At 36.6% G+C, this 20,803-nt stretch overlaps 1 protein-coding gene across 1 annotated transcript; it reads right to left on the bottom strand.

Annotated features, from left to right (window-relative positions):
• Positions 1–8,468: 8,468 nt before the first annotated feature.
• LOC107863394 (DEAD-box ATP-dependent RNA helicase 7) lies at positions 8,469–13,540 on the bottom strand. The gene is made up of 14 exons (XM_016709288.2): positions 12,669–13,540; positions 11,741–11,875; positions 11,518–11,658; positions 11,301–11,412; positions 11,026–11,096; positions 10,670–10,824; positions 10,457–10,568; positions 10,035–10,136; positions 9,890–9,950; positions 9,629–9,797; positions 9,454–9,550; positions 9,275–9,369; positions 8,982–9,115; positions 8,469–8,794 (listed from the first exon to the last, which is right to left on the bottom strand). The coding sequence occupies exons 1-14, from the start codon at positions 13,086–13,088 to the stop codon at positions 8,601–8,603; spliced, it is 1,998 nt and encodes a 665-aa protein (XP_016564774.1). The 5' UTR covers positions 13,089–13,540; the 3' UTR covers positions 8,469–8,600.
• Between the last annotated feature and the right edge of the window lie 7,263 nt (positions 13,541–20,803).

The following is a 20,803-nucleotide window of genomic DNA, read 5'->3' as shown; positions in this document are numbered from 1 at the left end:
TATTGAGCCATCATGTGTAGCATAAACCATAAAGGATCCTGAATTGAAAGCAATTATGTAATAATAATTTAATGCCCTTGTTAAAAAGGGAACATGGGAGTTTGTTCCTTCTCAACCTCATTTTAATGTCAATGGTTGTATGCGGATTTTTAGCATAAAGTGAAATTCCAATGGAACCATTAGCTATACACGTTTAGTAGCTAAAGGTTTCATAAAAGACCCGAGATTGACTACCATAACATATTTAGTCTTGTTATTAAAACAACTATCATTGGAGTAGTTATGCATTGCTTTGCAATTTGGATGGAAGATTGATGTGCCGTGATCTTATGATACTTTTGATGCTTAAAACTAGAAAAATTTGCTTGTACACATGTATTTTTTATTTGGGTATGACATTCATTTTTGGTACTTGCAGGTTAAACTAGTTCGGAGGAGTAAAGAGACTTAAAGGCATCAGACGAGCCAACCTACGACAATGGTCATTGTTGTCGTAGTGTGAAACAGAGAAGTGATATTTAAGTAGATGTTAGATAAATACATCCTATGTTCATGCATAGATGCTATGATCGTAAGATCCATCATAAAAAGAAGTCCAAAAATAATGCTTGCAGATTTTAAGCATAAAGAAAATCAAACGGAAGGATTTCACGATCATGGGATGATGCTTCCACCTCGTCCCGAATCTTTTAAGAGAAAAGTTCAGAAATAGTGAAAGTCAAAAATGGAAAGCACGAAAGGCTCCCATGATCGTACCATTCTAGTGAAAAACTGAAAGAATGGAAAAGTCAAGTGTCAATCTACAAGCATATAGAATGATCATGGTATCTACCCACGATTGTACATTCCTCCATTCGAGGTCCTGAAAAGGCAAATTCCATTGTGTTTTGGATAGATTTTATTGTTGTCTATAAATACTCCCATTAGATTTATTGTTTCATACTATATTCTATTAATACTTTCGAGGCATACTTTTGTTCTTTGAAGTATTAACATTGATTTTTAGGGTTTTAATCAAAAGGTGATATTTGTGGTTTTCATATTCTTCTTGTAAGTTCATAATTATGATATCTTATCAGAATTGTTATTATATGCTAGCTGTTATGTGTATCTAAATACCAAAACTAAGATTGTGGGAACCATGACTGATTAACAAAGTAGTGCTCCAAGTATGACGTGATTCTCAAAGGGTGTTTGTGCATGTATTGTGATACTCCTTGGTTTGATTGCTTTCTAATGGTGGCCAACGTTAGGACTTACCTTATCCATACTCACAACGAAAGAAGGTGTAACGGATGGGAAAAAGAAAATAACAACGAGACTTGGAGCTATCAACCTCTATTTAATTATCTTGAGTCAGTGATCTGGATAGTTTATATGGGATCAATAATAGGGGTTAGTAACGCAAAACTAATGAGACCATATTTTGTGATTAAGGATAGTCATCTGATAGAGGTGTAAAGTCATTTAGATGAACATAACCCATTGATTCTGCATATTGAGAACCATGAGAGATCACTAGTACAACGAACCTACAGAGTTTTAAAGTTATGGGGAGCACTGTCCTAGTGCATCACTGTCCTAGTGCATCTCTCACACTGATTACAAGTCTAACTAAATCAACATTTTTGTTACTATTTGAAGTTCTTAAATCTGGAGATTGCTTACTAATTGCTTGGATAAGACTTGATAGATATTTTGACCTATTCCCCATGAGATGGTCCCCAACATATTTGAGTTCTAGATTTGATCAACGACTGCTTCATACTTTTATCAGAGGTGTAATTTAGGCGACATAAAGATAAAACAACTTGATGTGAACAATGTTTTTCTTCAAGGATAATTATAGGAAGAAGTATACATAAGTCAACCACCTAGGGTTGTTGACTCTACCAGACTATCTCACATTTTGAAGCTGAAGCAAGCAATTTATGGCTTAAAACGGGCACCTAAAGCTTATTAACATGCAATAAGCAGATTTATTATCTCTTAGTTTTGTCCAGTCTGATAGTGATGCATCTTTGCTCATCTATGCACATAGTTCTATCCTTTGCTATTTTTTGGTATATGTTGATGACCTACCGATTACAGGAGATTCAAATCAATTTCTGGCACAACTTGTTTCCACTCTCTCTACGTGGTCCTCCTTAAAAGATTTGGGCAACTCACATTAATTTTTAGGGGTTGAAGTCATCCCAACAACCAGGGGTCTCTTCTGTCACAGCACAAGTATATCAGGGGTATTCTTGATAGATTTGATTTGAGTGGTACCAAACATGTTGCATCCCCTATGTCAATTTTTGTTGAATTAAAATTGAAAGATGAAACTGACTTGGTCAATGCCAAACTTTATCGGTAGTTAGTTGTCTCCTTACAATACCTTAATTTGACCAGCCCTGATATTTCTTACGGTATTAACAAGTTATCTTAATTATGCTGACTCACTTCATAACTCACTGGCAGGCTCTTAAAGCTACCATCTACTATGATCTTCATCTCAAACGTGGCTCTTCTTTGACACTGTAAGCCTTTTCTTATGCAGATTGGGCAGGAAATTTGAATGATTGTAGCTCTACATATGCATATATTGTCTACCTTAATATCAATCCTATTTCTTGAAGCTCCTAGAAACATAAATCTATAGCTCGTTCGTCCATACAAGTGGAGTATAGCGTTGTTGCCTTCACTGCTTCCGAAGTTGCTTGGGTCCAAACCTTACTTCATAAACTGCATCAATGCCCATCCTCAGCTCCCAACATCATGTGTGATAATATTGGCACAACTTATGCTTATTCGAATCCTTTCTGTCATAGCCGAATGAAGCATGTTTCAACTGATTTATATTTTTTCCATGGCAGGATTGCCAAAGGGAAACTATGTGTTGTCCAGGTATCCATCCATAAAAGACAATTGGTAGATGTACTGATTAAACCATTGTCTAGACAAATTCTTGAGCTTCTTCGATCCAAGATGGGTGTATCCAGTGGATCCTCCGTCTTGCGGGGGCGTGTTAATAATACTAAATATTTCTTTGATAACTGTGGTGTTCCAGCCCGCTTGCTCGCACCTCAAGTATTTTTACGGGATACCTTCCATCCCCCACCAGAAATAGGTACCAACGGATAACTCTATCCACCAAGGTTAGAACAAATAGAAAGACATCACCTAGTATTTATCTCTATTGGGAAATGAATCTGAGACCTCATGATGCTCAACCCAACTTCATTGAACCACCAGACCATACCCTTGGATACAACAACAACAACAACATACCCAGTATATTCCCACATAGTGGGGTCTGTGGAGGGTATAGTGTATGCACTCCATACCACTACCTCTAAAGAGGTAGAGAGGCTGTTTCCGATAGACCCCCAACTCAAGTTAGAAAACAGCATACAGAATCATGAAAATCCTAGAACACAATAAAATAACAATGGTACGACATCCACAGAAAATTGTAAGTTGCCAAACACAAGACCCCAAAGTCCACCTAAATACTGACAACGCCTCAACTAGACCCTTAACCCTCTATCCTAATTCTATTCCTCCATACCTTCCTATCCAGGGTCATGTCCTCAGTCAACTGTAACTGCTCTATGTCACGTTTAATCACTTCTCTCCAGTATTTCTTCGGCCTACCCCTACGCCGCTTGAAGCCATCCAAGGCCAACCGCTCACACCTACGAACTGGGGCATCCGTGCCCCTCCTCATCACATGACCAAACCATCTCAACCTCACTTCCCGCATCTTTTTCTCCACTAACACCACTCCTACCTTCTCCTGAATAATATCATTCCTAACCTTGTCAACCCTAGTGAATCCACACATCTAACGCAATATCCTTATTTCCGCTACCTTCAGCTTTTGGATATGAGAATTCTTAACCGACCAACACTCCGCTCCATACAACATAGCAGGTCGGACTGCAACTCTAAAGAATTTGCCTTTCAGCTTGAGGGTCGCCTTCTTATCGCATAGAATTCCTGAAGCGAGCCTCCATTTCAACCAACCATCCCCAATATGGTGGGAGACATCTTCATCTATCTCTCCATTTCCATGAATCATAGACCCGGGATACTTAAAACTCCCCCTCTTGCAAACCGCTTGGGAATCCAACTTCACTAACACCTCCTGCTCTTGCCTCGAGTCACTAAACTTGCACTCCAAGTACTCCGTCTTAGTCCTACTCAATCTGAAACCTTTAGACTCTAGGGCTTGCCTCCAAACCTCCAGTTTATCATTAACCCCTTGTCGCGACTCATCAATCAAAACTATATCATCTGCGAAAAGCATGCACCAAGGCACCTCACATTGTATTTTTCGCGTCAACACATCCATCACCAAAGCAAATAAAAATGGACTAAGAGTTGATCCCTGGCGCAACCCTGTCAATATTGGGAAATGCTCAGAATCTCCTCCCACTATCCTTACCCGAGTCTTCGCCCCCTCATACGTGTTCTTAATCGCTCTGATGTACGCCACCGGGACCCCTCTCGTCTCCATGCATCTCCAAAGAACCTCCCTAGGGACCTTGTCATATGCCTTTTCCAAGTCAATAAAAAACAAGTGAAGATCCTTCTTCCTCTCTCTATACTGTTCTATCAGTCTCTGCACAAGGTGAATTGCCTCAGTCGTGGAGCAACCAGGCATAAAACAAAACTGATTCTCTGAGATAGACATAATCTTTCTTAATCTTCGCTCTACCACCCTCTCCCAAATTTTCATCGTGTGACTCAACAACTTAATACCCCGATAGTTGTTGCAACTTTGAATGTCACCCTTGTTCTTATAAACAGGGATCATCGTGCTCCATCTTCACGCCTCAGGCATCTTTGCCGACTTGAAAATATTGTTAAATAAGTTGGTTAGCCACTTCAACCCTGACCCGCCAGAGAACTTCCAAAAATCTACCGGTATCTCATCGGGCCCCATCGCACTGCCCCTTCGCATCTTTTGAATGGACTCACTGACCTCATCTACCTTAAAACGCCGACAAAAATCAAAGTCGCGACCCTTCTCGGAATGCTCCAACTCCCCTAACACAACATCTCTATCCCCCTCATCATTCAAGAGCCTATGAAAATAGGACTGCTATTTTTTCTTAATGAGGTCGTCCTCCACCAAAACTCCGCCATCCTCCCCCTTAATGCATTTCACCTGGTCGAGATCACGACCCTTCCCTTGGATACACTTAATCAAAATCTCAGAAAAGCAGTAATCAAATATGATTAGTAATAGTAATTAATTCTTATATATCAAATCACTTGATTTTAGAAATTGTATAAGATTCTAGTTGTATATATATGTACTTGTAGTCTATAGCAAAGAAAAACATAATTCTTACTCTCTCATATCAACTCTCTTATATATGAACAACCAAGCTCATAAAATGAAATCGTCCCTCAAGGAGAAAATACCTTACCCAATGCTTAATCTTCCTCAGGAAAAAAACTATTAACAAAGAGACCCTTGTAATTACCACAACCAGATCAACTTCACTTGTCCCCCTTCAACAAATAAAGTATCATATGTCAAGCTCTTTAAAGACGGATAAACTAAATTTATTCTTAAAATTAGTAAATGTACTATATTAATTATCATAAGTTTTAAAAAAGAACACTTTCAGCAAAGAAATCCCAAATCGGCCTAAACAAGAGCTCAGTATTAATAATGGCTAGTTGATTTATCTTTAGGATTCTTATTTTGTTTAGGACTCTTTTCTTTTTAATTCAGCCTTTTCATATTATTTTTGTACTTATCATCTTTGGTATATTTAGGATTGTATTTTAGTAGGTCTCTTTGTTACCTATATTTGCTCAGATTATATGTAATACACGGGCTATAAAAGCCAATAAAGAGAATCAATAAAATCATCATTCATCTACTACCAGTTCTTCTCTTCCTCTTTATGGTATTAGAGCTCTATAGCTTTAACAAGCTTAATCCTTTTTCTCTTTTCTTTTCTATTTTTCCCATCCCAAACACCTCATGCCTAAATGGACCCAAATACAAGCACCGTTAATACCGACAACATATTCAACTCAAAGACTATTGTCTAGTTTAATATGGTTACTCAACTCCCCATCAAACTTGTTGGTAGCCATAATTTTTCGTTGTGGAAGGTGCAGGTGTCCATGCTTATGCGCGGATACAACCTCTTTGGTCATCTTTATGGATCTATATCAACCACCTCCAAAACTATATCTAAAAAAAACATAAAAGTACCAAATCCTAATTATGTTTCCTAGTTTCAACAAGATCAGCTTATACAAAATGCTATCTTGACAACTGTGGATGCGAACATTGGTAATACAGTCGCTTCTGCTACAAATGCAAAAGATCACTTGGGATGACTTGCATACTGCTTATGCAAATAAGTCTCAAACTCGTATTTGTAGTCTTAGAGACCGTCTAGCCTGCAACTTCATAGATTCTCGCCCTATTGCAAACTATCTCCATTAAGTTCGATCTATTTGTGATGAAATTTCCACTATTTGATCCCCCGTATCCAATGAAGAATTTGATTGTCAAGATTCTCACTGGACTTGGATCTAAATTTCGAGAACTTTCAGCCGTTACTCGAGCTCGAGATTCAACAATCCCCTATGAAGAACTATATAAAAAACTCCTTGATTATGAGCTTTTCCTGCACCACGAGGAAGCCAAAAAGACACATTCTAGTCCAATCACTGCCAACATTGCTCTGGGAACTACTTTCAATTCTACACATCAAGGCTCCACCAATCACAAGAACAATAATCAACTATCAAATGTGCCAAACCAACAAAATAATTATTAGTCCTGGCATAACAATTAGCAATCTTGGTGTAATAATCAACAACAGTCTTCCAACAACAACCTCTACTTCCAACTCTATGATTGTAGATGTCATACTGCCAATGTATGTCGGACACACTCTCAGAATCATCTTCAAGCACATGCTAATTATGATATAACCCTCTAGAATCAGTCAGCTCCACGGATCGTTAACAGTGGTGCCACCCACCATATAGCCTCAGACACACAAAGTCTAGCCATTACAGAAAACTACCACGGTTCGGAGGAGATCGTCATGGATAATGGTAATACCATTCCAATCCCTCATATTGACAATGTGAATTTTATTACATCAAATCACCGATTCCAGCTGCAACGTATCCTTTGCTCTCCATCTATTAAAAATAATCTAATCTCCGTCTCTAAGTTTTGTCAAGATAATAACTCATTTATGGAATTTTTTCCTTTTTCTTATCTTGTAAAGAATCTGACTACGGGGGCATCATTGGATCGTGGATGGAGTAAAAACGAGTGGTATGAGTGGCCTCCGGGGGATGATGATGGTCCTCCAAAATGCAACATCCCTATTCCATACAACCTGTAGCATCAATGATTAGTCCAACCTAATCATAAAGTTCTGAATAAATTTTTGCATGATTTTTCGATTCCAGCTGTTGGTTCCGAATCTAATACTATTTGTAATTCATGGTATTTTAATAAAAGCCACAAGATGCCTTTTTTAAAAGGTTATTTGCACAGTGTTAGTCTATTAAATTTAGTTTACAGTGAGTTGTAGGGCCATCTTCGATAATTTCGATTGACAAAAAATGATACTATATTTTATTAGTCGATCAATTCTCAAGATATATGTGGTTATTTACACTCAAAGCTAAAACAAAAGTCTAGGAAATCCTCAAAACTTTACATCCCATGCTTGAAAGACATTTTCAAACAAAAATTTTATCCTTTTATACTGATGGTAGTGGCGAATTTCAAAATTTAGATTTCTATCTAAAAACACATGGAATTGAACATTTAGTGTCCCCCCATATACACCATAAAGGGTAGCTTTAGTTGAACACCGACGTAAATCTATCGAGATACATAATTAGCTCTCGATGCATCCAATGAAAATATATTTTTTTTGTTGTAAAGATTCATAATTAGTTTCCAATACATCTTAACTGATTTTGTGTCCATCGAGATACATAATATATCCAATGAAGATATATTTTTCCTTTGAAAAGATACATAATTAGCTCCTGATACATTTTTTTTAGTTTTAGGTTTGAAAAGATACATAATTAGCTCCTAATATATTTTTTTTCAATTTTAAATTTGTCGAGATACATAATTAGGAGATGGGATTCATTCACTTGCATTCCTGCTAGCACTACAACAAGCGCCGGTCTTAACGCCCTCTGATTCATCCAAAAAATATGCATAACTAATTGAAATTTTCATAATTACTTTGAAATTTTCATAATTACTTTGTAAGGATGAGGATATGATAAGTTAAGGTGTATATTTGTGTTATTTTTTCTAAAATATAACTTAGATTTTTACTTTATTTTGACTAGGAAAAAGCAATGTTGTTAAGTTGAAAATACAAGCTGGAAAAGAAAAAATTGCCTCCTATGAAGACCCCACCCAGCAAGAAGTAAATAATTAGTCTAATTGAACCTACACGTGGAAAATCTAATATTCGTATTCCATGAACAGCAGCTGTAATATACATTTTTCTTCATATATCGCAAAATTTTGAAGCCACAAGGGCAAAAAATTTCCTATACACTCAGCCTGAATAAACTGTGTGCATTCTTCATCTACGGCCAAAGTTTCCGTAACCTCTCCCACCACCTCTTCCACCTCTGCCTCCAGAAAATCGACCTCCACCTCTCCTGTCAGAGAAGCCACCATGGCTCCCACCAAATCTTCCACCTCTCGCCTGGTCTTTCTCTTGCAACCGAGGTAGTTCTTTTACTACCTCCATGCTTACACCTTGTGCGTTCTTCCCTGCAGAGCCCCACCAGGTAAGGAAAAAGTAAAGATGAGAAATAGGTTAGACAAGCATCGACTTTAATCACTGATTAATGAGATAGTGGGGTTTCTTGAAAATGGACATAAGAAGCAAACTCTGATGGAGGTTTTAGAGTAGGAATTATTCGGCTTAGATCAATTGCAAAAAGTTGGAGAAACATACCTGCTAGAAATGTATCTAGTTCATCAGAAGATACATCAAACACCGCGCCCTTTCCATCAGCTGTCAAAGTAAGACCTTTGATTAATTCAACCTTGTCCTCAGGTAGGAAACCCCGCAAAACATTATACGCAAAGCTGCCATATTAAGAAAGTACAAAAGATCAACAGGAGAATTATTCAACCAAACTAACAGTAGGCTCTGCCTTATTAGCTCTCACTGAGTCTCCATGCAATGACTTGTTATAATTGGAGAAAGTAAGAAAACTATTTACTGAACATGGTTTAAATACTCACGAAGGTGAAAATATGGGCCTCCCACACTCAAGAAGTAGAGTAACACAGTTCTCCATGGAAGAAAGGAGAGACCGACTTTTGATCTCAGAGTAGCCCTGGAAAAGTAAGAGAACAGTCCTGTCAACCATAAGGCCAGGCTTGGTTCCCCGGTTAGACAAGTCATGAGGAGAGATACTTACAGCTGCCTTGGCAAGTGCCTTCGCAAGCAATTCAGCTGGTGATAGTTCAGAGGTATGTAGAAGTTCCTCTGCAGCAGCCTTGAAAGCAGGTATTACACTACAGAGATTTGAAAATAGATGAATGGTAGAACAATGGCACATCCAAGTCCATAAGAAAGTACAAACGAAAAAATACCTATCAGAAATTTCAGCAACTGCTTCTGCTGCTTCTTTCCCAGCCGCTTTAGCAACATCAGCTGGCTGTGGAGCAGATAGATGCTCGAACTTGACACCAGATTCTCTTTCAATCTTAGAAATGTTGGACTTCTTAGGATCGTAAAGCATTACAGCAACACCGGTATTTCCTGGATGACATAATGATAACAAACAAATATAAGTAGGAATGTTCATGAATTCCAGTGATCTAATGAAAGCAATTCGAACATCAGCAGCTCACCTGCTCGTCCTGTCCTGCCAGAGCGATGAATATACGCTTCAACATCGCGTGGCGGCTCACACTGACCATATATATTAATTTCAGCATTCACAAATACCAGTAAGGTTTGAGCATCAAGTTGAATATGAACTTAACAATATCAAACCTGAATAATTAACTGGACATTATCGATATCCAATCCACGGGCTGCTACATTTGTGGCCACTAATGTCAAGAATTTTCCTGATCTGAATCCAGAAAGTGTGATCTGGAACATCATGCAACAATCAGGGTAACAGTTATTATTTGGGAATTGAAGGAATCTAAATTCAAAACTATAAAATTTGTTGAAGGAGTCAAGGAATGTGACAAATAGTCAACTCATGCAAGGAGCCCTTTTTGGCTTTATACTTTTAGCCATCTACAACAGAAGGTGATTACATCTGGAGAAACTCTCAGCCTCTTTTTTTTTTTTCTTTTTTGACAAAGGTATCCTCTTAAAAGCAGCAAAGTCACTAAAAAGAGAGTAGGAAAGATTGCAAAAGAGAGCACGCCAGAATACATAACATATTTTAAACAAAATTTTACCTCACGCTGGGACTGTTGAATCTCTCCATGCAAAGCACGTGCCCCAGGCAATATGCCAGCTAGCTCCGAAGCATAACCCCTTGTCTCAGTGAAAATAATTGTGCGTCCACCACTGATATTTCATGGCAAAAAGGACAGAAAATGATCTCATAAGTTGATTGTCATGCTAAAAATCTCACACGGACAGATACTAAAGAAGGAGAAATAACCAACCTGCTGTAGCAGCGAAGGATATCAGGAATCAGCTGAGATCTGGCTGAACCAGTGCATGGTATAATAATATGCCTCACATTCTTACTGGCCTTCATTTTCTCATCACCAACAAGATCAACTGTTTTCTTATCAGGTTTGAGAAACTTTGAAGATATCTGCCACCAGAAACAGATGACTGACTATTCAGGAGAGAAAAGAAAATGAAAGCCTAGGAACAGAAGTTGTACATCTCCTACCCCCAAGGTAGGCTGTTTTCCAAGTCCTGGACGAAGCAATTTGTTTCGAAATAAACTAAGGGTTATGATATACTCCCCTGCTGATTAGTATTTATAGAAAAAGAGGGATAAGAAACTAACATGCTTCACCCAGCTTGGCAAAGTGGCACTGAAAAGAAGTGTTTGAACTTGGCTTGCATCCTCTACCTTGCCTTCAAAAGTAAAAAGAGAAAGTAGAAGGAAAAGCCTAACAAAATCAGTAACCATAATATGACAAGACCCTGGAAATGACAATCTAACATACAAACAAATTTCAGTTCTCAAAGGATATTACACTCATATTAATGATAGCACCAGATAAAGAGAGGGTAAAAGTTCAGATAATAAGGTTAAGGTAACACTGAGTAGCACCATACCTAATATAAATTCAACATCATCAACAAAACCAATTTTCAACATTTCATCAACTTCATCAAGAACACGGAACTGTAAAGACCTGAAATCAATATTTCCTCTTTCGATGTGGTCCTGCAGCAAATTTGCAAGGAGTGCATCTAAAATCTCTGAAGCATAAAAACATAACAACAACGAATATTCCAGAATCACCAAATATAAGACCAATTTAAACACTACCTTAACTCTTCCAGGAGTACCTACGACGATATCAACTCCTCTTTTCAATTGAACTTCTTGTTGTCCCATCGGGGAATTTCCATATAAACAACAAGAAGTTATCCCCACAGCCCCACCATAAACTTCAAAGTCAGCAAACACCTATATTAACATGAAGTGAGAATACAAAACTCAGAGGTTAACATTCAGTGAAGCGGTCAACTTCCCAAGGCCTCTAAAATACCTGAAGTGCCAACTCCCTAGTAGGCAAAAGCAGTAGGACACTTGGAGCTCTCCCATACCCTGTTTTCCGTGATACTTTAGTAGGTCCATTTATCAGGGACTCCAATATAGGCAACACAAAGGCCAATGTTTTACCCTGCAAATATGGGAGCACAAATTGAAATAATAACCTGTTAGGGACTGCTTAGTCATCAAATAATCACAATCATGGCATAAAATGTCTTGTGATATTGGAATATTTGGTCCATTATTATTCTTATGAGTTATTATGATAATAGAACCAAAGTGGGCACGGTCCATTTATCATTATGAATAAGCAATGACAAAGCTTTAATTGAAAATAGAAACTACCAACGCTTGTTTTCTCAGAGAACTCATTTCAGATATAAAATTAACACCAAAGGGCAACCTGTGAACCTTTTGCAGATCCTCACTAATAGATCTTGATAAGCACCATAGGGTACTGAAGTTTCTTTCAAAGGTAGGAACTTGGGAGCATAAGATGCACCCCTTGGACAAGTAAATAACCGTTTTGAAGTTTGGACGAAAAATGTGGGACATGAAGTAAATGGAACTCTATCAATTATGGTTCTAGAATGAAAATCACCAGAAAATGCAAGCTACTCCTGAGTGGGTCAGTATAAGTGGACAGCACATAGACATTTGCTATCACATTCGGGGTTAGAATTTCCCAAGGCCACAAACTAAACAGAGCATAATCAAACCAGTAACAAAATTAAGATGAAAAGCTGCTGGTCTACTGACAGAAACGTGCATTTAAATTACACTCACTCCATTTCAATCTTTGCAGTACTTTTCTTTTTAGTCCGTCTCAGAAATAATATCTCTTTTCTTTCAAGGAAACTTTTTTAATTCCAAGTTTAAGACCACAAAAGTCACTGCGTCGCTTTAATTCAGAGTATATATACCTGACCAGTACGAGCTCGACCAACCAAGTCAGAGCCATCCAAGATAGTATCAAAAGTCAGAGCTTGAATAGGAAACAGAGCATTTATCCCCTTAGCAACCAAAGCTTCTCTTAGGGGCACTGAAATCCTAAAATTCGACAACGCATTAGGATCCTCCTCTTTGTCCTCCACCAATTCCTCCTCCTCCTCCTCCTCCTTCTTCTTCTTCTTCTTCTTCTTCTTCTTCTTTTCATCGTCATTCAGTTTACTCTGTTTCAAACTTCCATTCTCCTCATTATCATCATACAAGTTTAAAGCTTTACGCTTCTTATCTTTCTTCTTCACCTCATCTGAATCAGACCTAGAATCAATCTTCATCTTCTTCTTCAGCTCCTTCGAATCTTCAGACGTCATTATTTCGCTTACAACAAGTGCAGGCATCAGAAAGAGGATTTAGTCGAGGTGCACAAAAATTGTCCTAAAACACCACGACTATAAAAATAAAAATAAAAATAGAGAAATATCCTGTGAATTTAGTTGAGCTGCGTAAAAGTTGAGCCCGAAACCACGACTGTAAATAAATACAAAAAGATCGAAATGTAAGCTTTGATGGCGGTCCTGCTCAAAATGGTGTTGCAATTGGCAGGAGAGGAAAGAGGAGAAAATTTGAGTTTAGGGTTTGCTATTTATACGGTTTGGCGGTGAGTCGATTTGAACCCGTTGGATCGGAATGAGGTCTGAGGTTTATTATTTACCGTCCGATTGTTACTAGTTTCCCAACTTCGCGGGAGTAAGTTGAGCACTAGCTCCTCTAGTGAGTCCGCAATCGAAGTGTTCCCTCAGGCCTCAACTTAAAAAATGATGGGATCTGTGTCCTCAAATTAAAAAGTAATAAAAGTAAATTTGGTGCTTTTTTATGCACTATATATTTTTTTTTTTGAAAAATATATGAATCAAAAATTTTGAACTCGAATGACTTAAAAAGCACGGTTTGACTGGTATTTTGATAGTTAAAGTAACAAAGGAAGGTCATATTGTCATTTCACATTTTTTTGATATCGAAATTATCCCTAATTAAAAACCACACGATTTTGATAAATCATTGTCTCACACACCTAATAATAGACTGACATTACTCTTTTTAAGAGTTTTCTTGTCCCCCACATTCTCCTTCTCCTTAGTCTTTTCATCTTCCTCATTTTATTTTGCTTTGACATTCGTTGTTGAAGAATATGAGAATAATTTTCTTTAGGCCCATTTCTTTTGTAATTCGGTTTTGACATCCTTAAGTTTGGACGCATTCCTACTAAGAAAATTGTTACAACTGTCCTCACGTTTGGTCCAATTTGATGTGCATATGAAAAGTTTTTATGGGTCATTTCTTAGGCTTGAATACAAATTAGGATTGTGGTGAAGTCTTGCTTAATATGAAAAAAAAAAATCTACTTAGAAAAAAGTTTATTGAAGTGTAAATGTACAAGTTAGGAGTATGTCATAGAATGTGCAATTCAATATTTTTCATTCATTTTTAACAATATGGACTATTTGGTACAAACAATAGTCTAATATTTTTATTGTTAACTTTTGAAATTGTTGCGTTGATATTATTGTGTGATCCGTAGTGACATTATTTTACTTATCAAACTTTATTCAATCCTTTTATTCATTATTTTCACTTAGTGAATGGACGCATGAACATGCGTAACTGTATTGTAAAGTTTGCAAATGTTTGTGGTTTCACTAAATTTATCACAATGTAAACACTAAAATTGTCCATATGCATAGTGACATCTCTACGTATGTTTTGTGATTATTTTAGTGAATGCTAGCATAGACAATTTCAACTTTATTTAACACATATCTTTGCAAAATGAATTAACACTTATATTATGTAAATAGTTAATTTTTTTATATGATGTTGAATAATGCTCCCTTCATTATTTCTTACTTGCTCCATTTTGAATCTTCTCCTCCCATGTTCAAGTATAATTTGATTAAAAGCTTACTTTTATACCCTTGTTCAATTTACGAAGACTATTAGATGAGAATCTATTCATCAATATATTTGTTAAGTCATGCCAATCTATGACCATGTTTAATACTTTGACCAAGTTGTACTTGGACAATAAAACCCGTAGAATTAAAAATGTGAACCTTAAAAGAGTCAATTGAAGTGTCAACCATAATGATTATTTTATTTTGTTTCAATGCTCTATTTGAAGTGACTTTCTGTTGTAGGCATATTATTTGTTTGTTGCAGTTCATTATCCAAGTGAAGAAAAAGTATTTTTAATAAGTTTGATGAAAAGTAATTGGCCGTAATAAATTTTTCTTTGTTCATTTCAAACTTCTACTTAGAAATTGATGGAACTGGATAACTTTTGATATACCTGAACAGTGGAAAAAAAATATTGAAGGTGAATGTGATTCGAAAAAAATGTGTTTTTTTTCATAAATTTCTTCAGTTAAATATAATCAATGCTAAATGTGTTCAACGCATAATCTAGGGTATGTACCAAATTTTTTTGATAATTTGTATGAATTGTCAGTCCCCTAATTAATTTGTGTTTCCATTGTTTGCATAAAGTTAAAGAAAGTGTAATAAGAAAACATCCATTGATTAGCTAAAAATTGAAGAACAAACATGGCCAAACCCACACAATGAAAAAAAAAATTTAAAAAAACTGAAAAAACAAAAAGAAACAATAACCTAAGTAGCAAGATCAACACCCTCACTAGCTTTACCATCTTCTTCAATCTTTTCAGTGTTAGCCTCTCGTATGTAGGTATGGAAACGATGCCTCAACTCTCAAAGATCTCGCTTAAGCTATTTCATACACTGATTAAGGTCACTCACCTCATCTTTCAGCAGCTCAATCTCTCAAACAGTGTGATAGCGTCTTCTTCTTCGGACCACACGACTATTCTCATTGTTTGAGGAAGACATATTATTTTGTATTTAAAAGAGGCATTTGAAAAGTTGTCAAGCAAACTCTCTATGGTAAAAAATGAACAATATTACAAAGAAAAGAGGATATTTAAATAGGCTAGGGTTTTTTGGGAGAATTAAATAAGAAATAAATTGTTAGTGTTACACCATTTCCGCAATCAACAAGCCCATCCACTTAAAATACCTAAACATTGATATTGGTAACGTCACATAGGTTCTAGCAAAAGGCATAAATAGTGTTAAAGTCAGTCATAATGTACAGACTGTATGCTGTCATTGTCAAGGGTTTTCTACTTTTTGCCAAATTCTATCAAAAATCAATCAAATCCGTCAAAAGGATTTCTAGAGTTTTTTCACCTTTCTCTTCAAAAATCTATCAAAAAGATTTGATAAATCTAGATGACTTCTTTTACAATTTTCGGTCATCATAGTTTTTCTTTTCTGCTAACTAAGCGAAAAAAATACACAAGAAAAAAAGAAATAATTATGATAGTTTTGTTAATGTAGTTAAACTAAAGGAAAGTAAAAAGTGATTAATGGAATTGAAAAATACAATAAAAAGTAAAGATATGAATTAAAAAAAAAGACATTTAAACCAATCAATAGTCCATGCTTTGAGCTAAACGTGACAAAAGAGTTTGAAAATGACGTGTAGGTGACTCAAGTCTTAATAATTGAGTAGATGTGATAATTACTTTATTAAGGATTAAGAAAGTTGAAAAATTTTGAAAATAACCCACAAGTTTTAAAATCTATACTTTGATCCAAATGTTAGTTAATATAATGAGAAATGGAGGAAAAAAAAGGTGCATTTCTCTCTTTTCTCATCTATTGTTGTTTTCTCTCTCTTCAAGATTTTTGTTTTTCATCATTATTGTTGCTTTATTCATCATCTTCTGCTTCATTATCATCATCTTCTACTTCATTATCATTTTCATCTTCTTTTTATCGACCATTGTTGTTATTTTTACCGCTATTACTGCTACTTGACCAATTTTTTAGGTGAAATTTTATTTCGTACATCTCTTTTCACATTGTCATTACTTCATAGGTGGCTTTGAAAATTAAAATTATGATTTTTAGTTGAATTTGTTATCTGGGTACACTGCTACTGCTGTTTTTTCAACAATGGATAGAATCTGTTCATGAATTAAACATAAGAACCCACAATTTAAACAGATCACTCAATCTGTTGAAACAGATAAATATTCTATTACAATAGAAGACTCATATGTGGATTTATGTTTATGGTACTATAGTGCCCGTAACATGAATCAAACAGATGGATAATCTGTTGCAACAGATGAGTTATCTATTGCAACAGACTAGTTATCTGTTGCAACATATATAACACCCCGAATCTGGTACTCGAAATGCTACACGGTGCTTGTGACCCCAAAGGGCCACAAGCTAACCCATGAATGATATCTATACCTGAGCACTGCATAATATATTGTATAAATGCGGAAATAAAGGCTGAAAGGTCATAAGGTTCAAAACTAATAAAACATAACATCTGAAAGTACGGTATATCAATAATAAAAAAATTGAAACAAACCTGTCTGAACATACTGTGGTTTGAAAAGCCTCTAAAACTGAATTGTCTGAATAAGGAGTTGATGGAACATGTCCCCAACTAAATCTAACTGCTGAAATAAACTAAGTAATGAAGAAATAAAGTAGTGATCATGTTCTTGAAGGATGAGGACTCACTGCTGACTTTGACTGCTGAGACTGGAATGCTACTGATGCTCTGCATCTTGTACTTCTGAACTTATGGTATAAAACACCATAGATAAAATGCGTCAGCACTATTGCAAGTACTGGTTTGCAAGTGAGGTAGGCTAAATGCAAGGGTTCATATGCATGAATAATACTAACTGACTGTATAACATGAACGTGAGAATACATGCATGAATGAGTGACTGTAATTGAATTCGTGATGATACTGACTACTGAGTTTGACTACTGATAACATGAGTTACTGATAACTGATACTGAGCGATTGTGTCTGACAGTTTGGATTCTGATGTAACTAGCTGGGTTTCGTACTATACTGAATTGACTATAGCTGGCAGTCCTGAATTCTGTAGAACTATCTGAGCTCTATTACTGAGACTGTAACTGTGGGAAATAGTTATTTAACGGACATGCCCCTAATAAGCCATTATAGCTGAGTTGGGGTCCAATATATAACCCCAATTAGAAGGGTATCAATATCGTGTCACTGGTAAGGATAAACTGTGAGTGATCCCTTATCTAACAGGTACTCTAAGGAGAATGGTAGGACCCTCATATAACAGGTTAAGCCACCTCGTCTACCCTCATCAAGAAGGTTTGATGTCTCAACCTACGCTGGCTATATAGTTCTGGAGCACAAGGATTACTTCTAAGAATAACACCCTCTAATAACAGGTGAGTTCCCATCCTTGGGCTCACTCGGTGCTGAATCCTACTCCCATCTGAATAGACACTAAACATGATTAACTGAACTGAACTGGACTGAGTTCATTGAGTTCCGTTGACTAACGGAACACTACTGAGATTATTCGGATTACTAGGTTTTCCTGAGTCACATGACTGACTGAATTCTACTGAACATAGCTTGATTGAGGATATCGTGAAAACATGACACTAGGTCTAGGCACACAGCTAAATTATCGGGTACAAGTAGCCCTAGGACTCGATAGAAGGAAACTAACAAGGAAAGACATTCTTGAATACATGACCAACATCAACAATCCATAATATAATAAGTTGGGGATTTCATGAAGTACATGGTTATCATAATCTTGTACATGAATGGGAAAGCATATAAACATGTCATAATTTCATTAACTAGTCTCATGAGAATTTTATAAAACATTTATAATACACAACAATATCATAGAAGTCATTGTGATCATAAGGGTAAAGCATGCACTTATCATTTGGGTCACAATTGAGCTATGATACATAATTTCTAGTCCCTTAGTCATTTTATCAAACACCTTGCACGCACAACTTAAGGCATAGGCATACTCATTAAAGTATCACTTCAAAACTCCATGAATTGACTAAACTTATAGATTTCAAGCCACACATTAACATAGTTTCATGAACAACACATAAAGATTCTAGCTTGGGAATCACATCATCATAATCTCATGAACATAATCAACCCACAACAAAATATTCACAATATATGATTTAAAACTTGATCCTTGAATAGTTTCATGAACAACACATAAAGACTCCAGCTTGGGAATCACATCATCATAATCTCATGAACATAATTAACCCACAACAAAATATTTACAATATATGATTTAAAACTTGATTCTTGAACTTCATGGATAGAAGGAATCCATGAATGAACACTATGCATACCTTATTTCTTGATTCTACGAAGTTTGATGGTGGAATTTTCTTGAATTTGAATCCCCAATTGAAAATCCTAAACTTGTTCTTGAGGAAAATTGAGAGAAACTAGTATATTTTGGATGAAAAAATGGCTGAATTACATGTTATTCGATTTATATAGGGGTGGGAAATTGACCCTTTTGCCCTAAAAAATATAGATATTTAATGACTGAAAATTGGGCATTGACGCGATACCTGACGCATCGCGCCATGATCGCGCCAAGCCTCATTAGTTTCACTGGAAGTCCCTGAAACAATGTTAACTGACGTGATGGGCGACGCGCGCACCAAGATCGCATTGGTCCACTATTTTGGGACACCAAATGTGGTCTAATCGAGGTTCAAAAAATCCCAAACTTATCTGAAAACACCTATTGACCTCTCTGATCATGAATTAACAAACATACGAACCATTAAAGGACATTAAGGTGGCAAAATAAGATTGCCAACTTTTGAATGCCAAAAATAAGCTAAGTCTAGAAACTTAGCTAGAGTTTTCTAAGTCTAGGACCCCTTGACAAGCTTAAAGGACTGAATTAAGCTTAGAAATTTTGCAGGGCCTTACAATATCTCCCCCTTGGGAATATTCGTCCTCGAATGAAACTGACTGAGAGGGGGAAAATGATGACTTAAGTACATATGGGCCATGAATAACTATAACATGATTACATGACTGACATGACTGATAAACTAAATGTATTATACTGTACATGCATATCTGATGCATGAGTAACTGATTCATGAATGCATAACTGGGATCACTGATGAGCTGAGTATACTGAATATACATAGCTGATGCATGAATGCATGGCTGAACTGACATATGAATGCATGAATGGGAGTACTAATAAGCTAATCACGCATATCAGATGCATAAATACATAACTGAGCTGACTCATGAACATGCGACTGAACATATAATGGTAAAGATACAAAATTTGAAATGAAAACTGAGTATGGAACTGAACACCAAGTTTGTAACTGAAATTTGAATATGAGACTGAATTATCTTAAGAAAAGCTATTACCTTGGACTGAGCCTGAATTTGTGGAGAAGAGGTGAGGATACTTAGTTCACATATCTGCTTCTGCTTCCCAAGTAGCTCCCTCAACGGACTTAATTCCCCAAAGAACTTTGACTAGAGAGACCTCTTGTTCCTCAGTCTGTGAGTCTGATAGTCAAGGATTTCGACTGGAATCTCTTTGAAAGAGAGGTTGTTCTGAATATCTATACCCTCTATAGGGACTACAACTGTTGGGTCACCTATGCACTTTCTTAAGCAAAGAGACATGGAACACTGGATGAACTGAGGTAAGATCTGAAGGCAATTCGAGCTCATAAGCTACTTTGCTGAAGTGACTAAGAATTTTGAAGGGACCAACACATCGGGGACTGATCCGAGCCTTCCCTTCTTGCCGAATCTCTTCACTCTCTTCATGGGAGAGATCTTTAAATAAACATGATCACCAATCTCGAACTCGAGAGCTTTTCTGAATATACATGCATAAAAACATAAGAACATGACTGAGTTTGTAACGTGTCATGGAATGAGCATCGTGAGCTGAACTGAGCCATTGAGTACATGGATTACGACTGATATTGGAGTTAGAGGGTCAACCTATGGGTACCCACTACTTTAAACTGGATTTATTACGTAAAGAGGAAAATAGAGTGTCTAGGTCATGGAGGTTTGGGAGTTATAATTTATCTCCCCATTGGGACACTATGTCTCTAGAAAAATGCTGACTTGATTAAGATGTTGAGGAAAATTAAAGTGATGCACAAGGTATCTACGAACTGAATC

Source organism: Capsicum annuum, chromosome 3, assembly GCF_002878395.1.
Source record: "Capsicum annuum cultivar UCD-10X-F1 chromosome 3, UCD10Xv1.1, whole genome shotgun sequence".
Lineage (NCBI taxonomy): Eukaryota > Viridiplantae > Streptophyta > Magnoliopsida > Solanales > Solanaceae > Capsicum > Capsicum annuum.
This window is presented reverse-complemented; position numbering and strand designations above follow the sequence as displayed.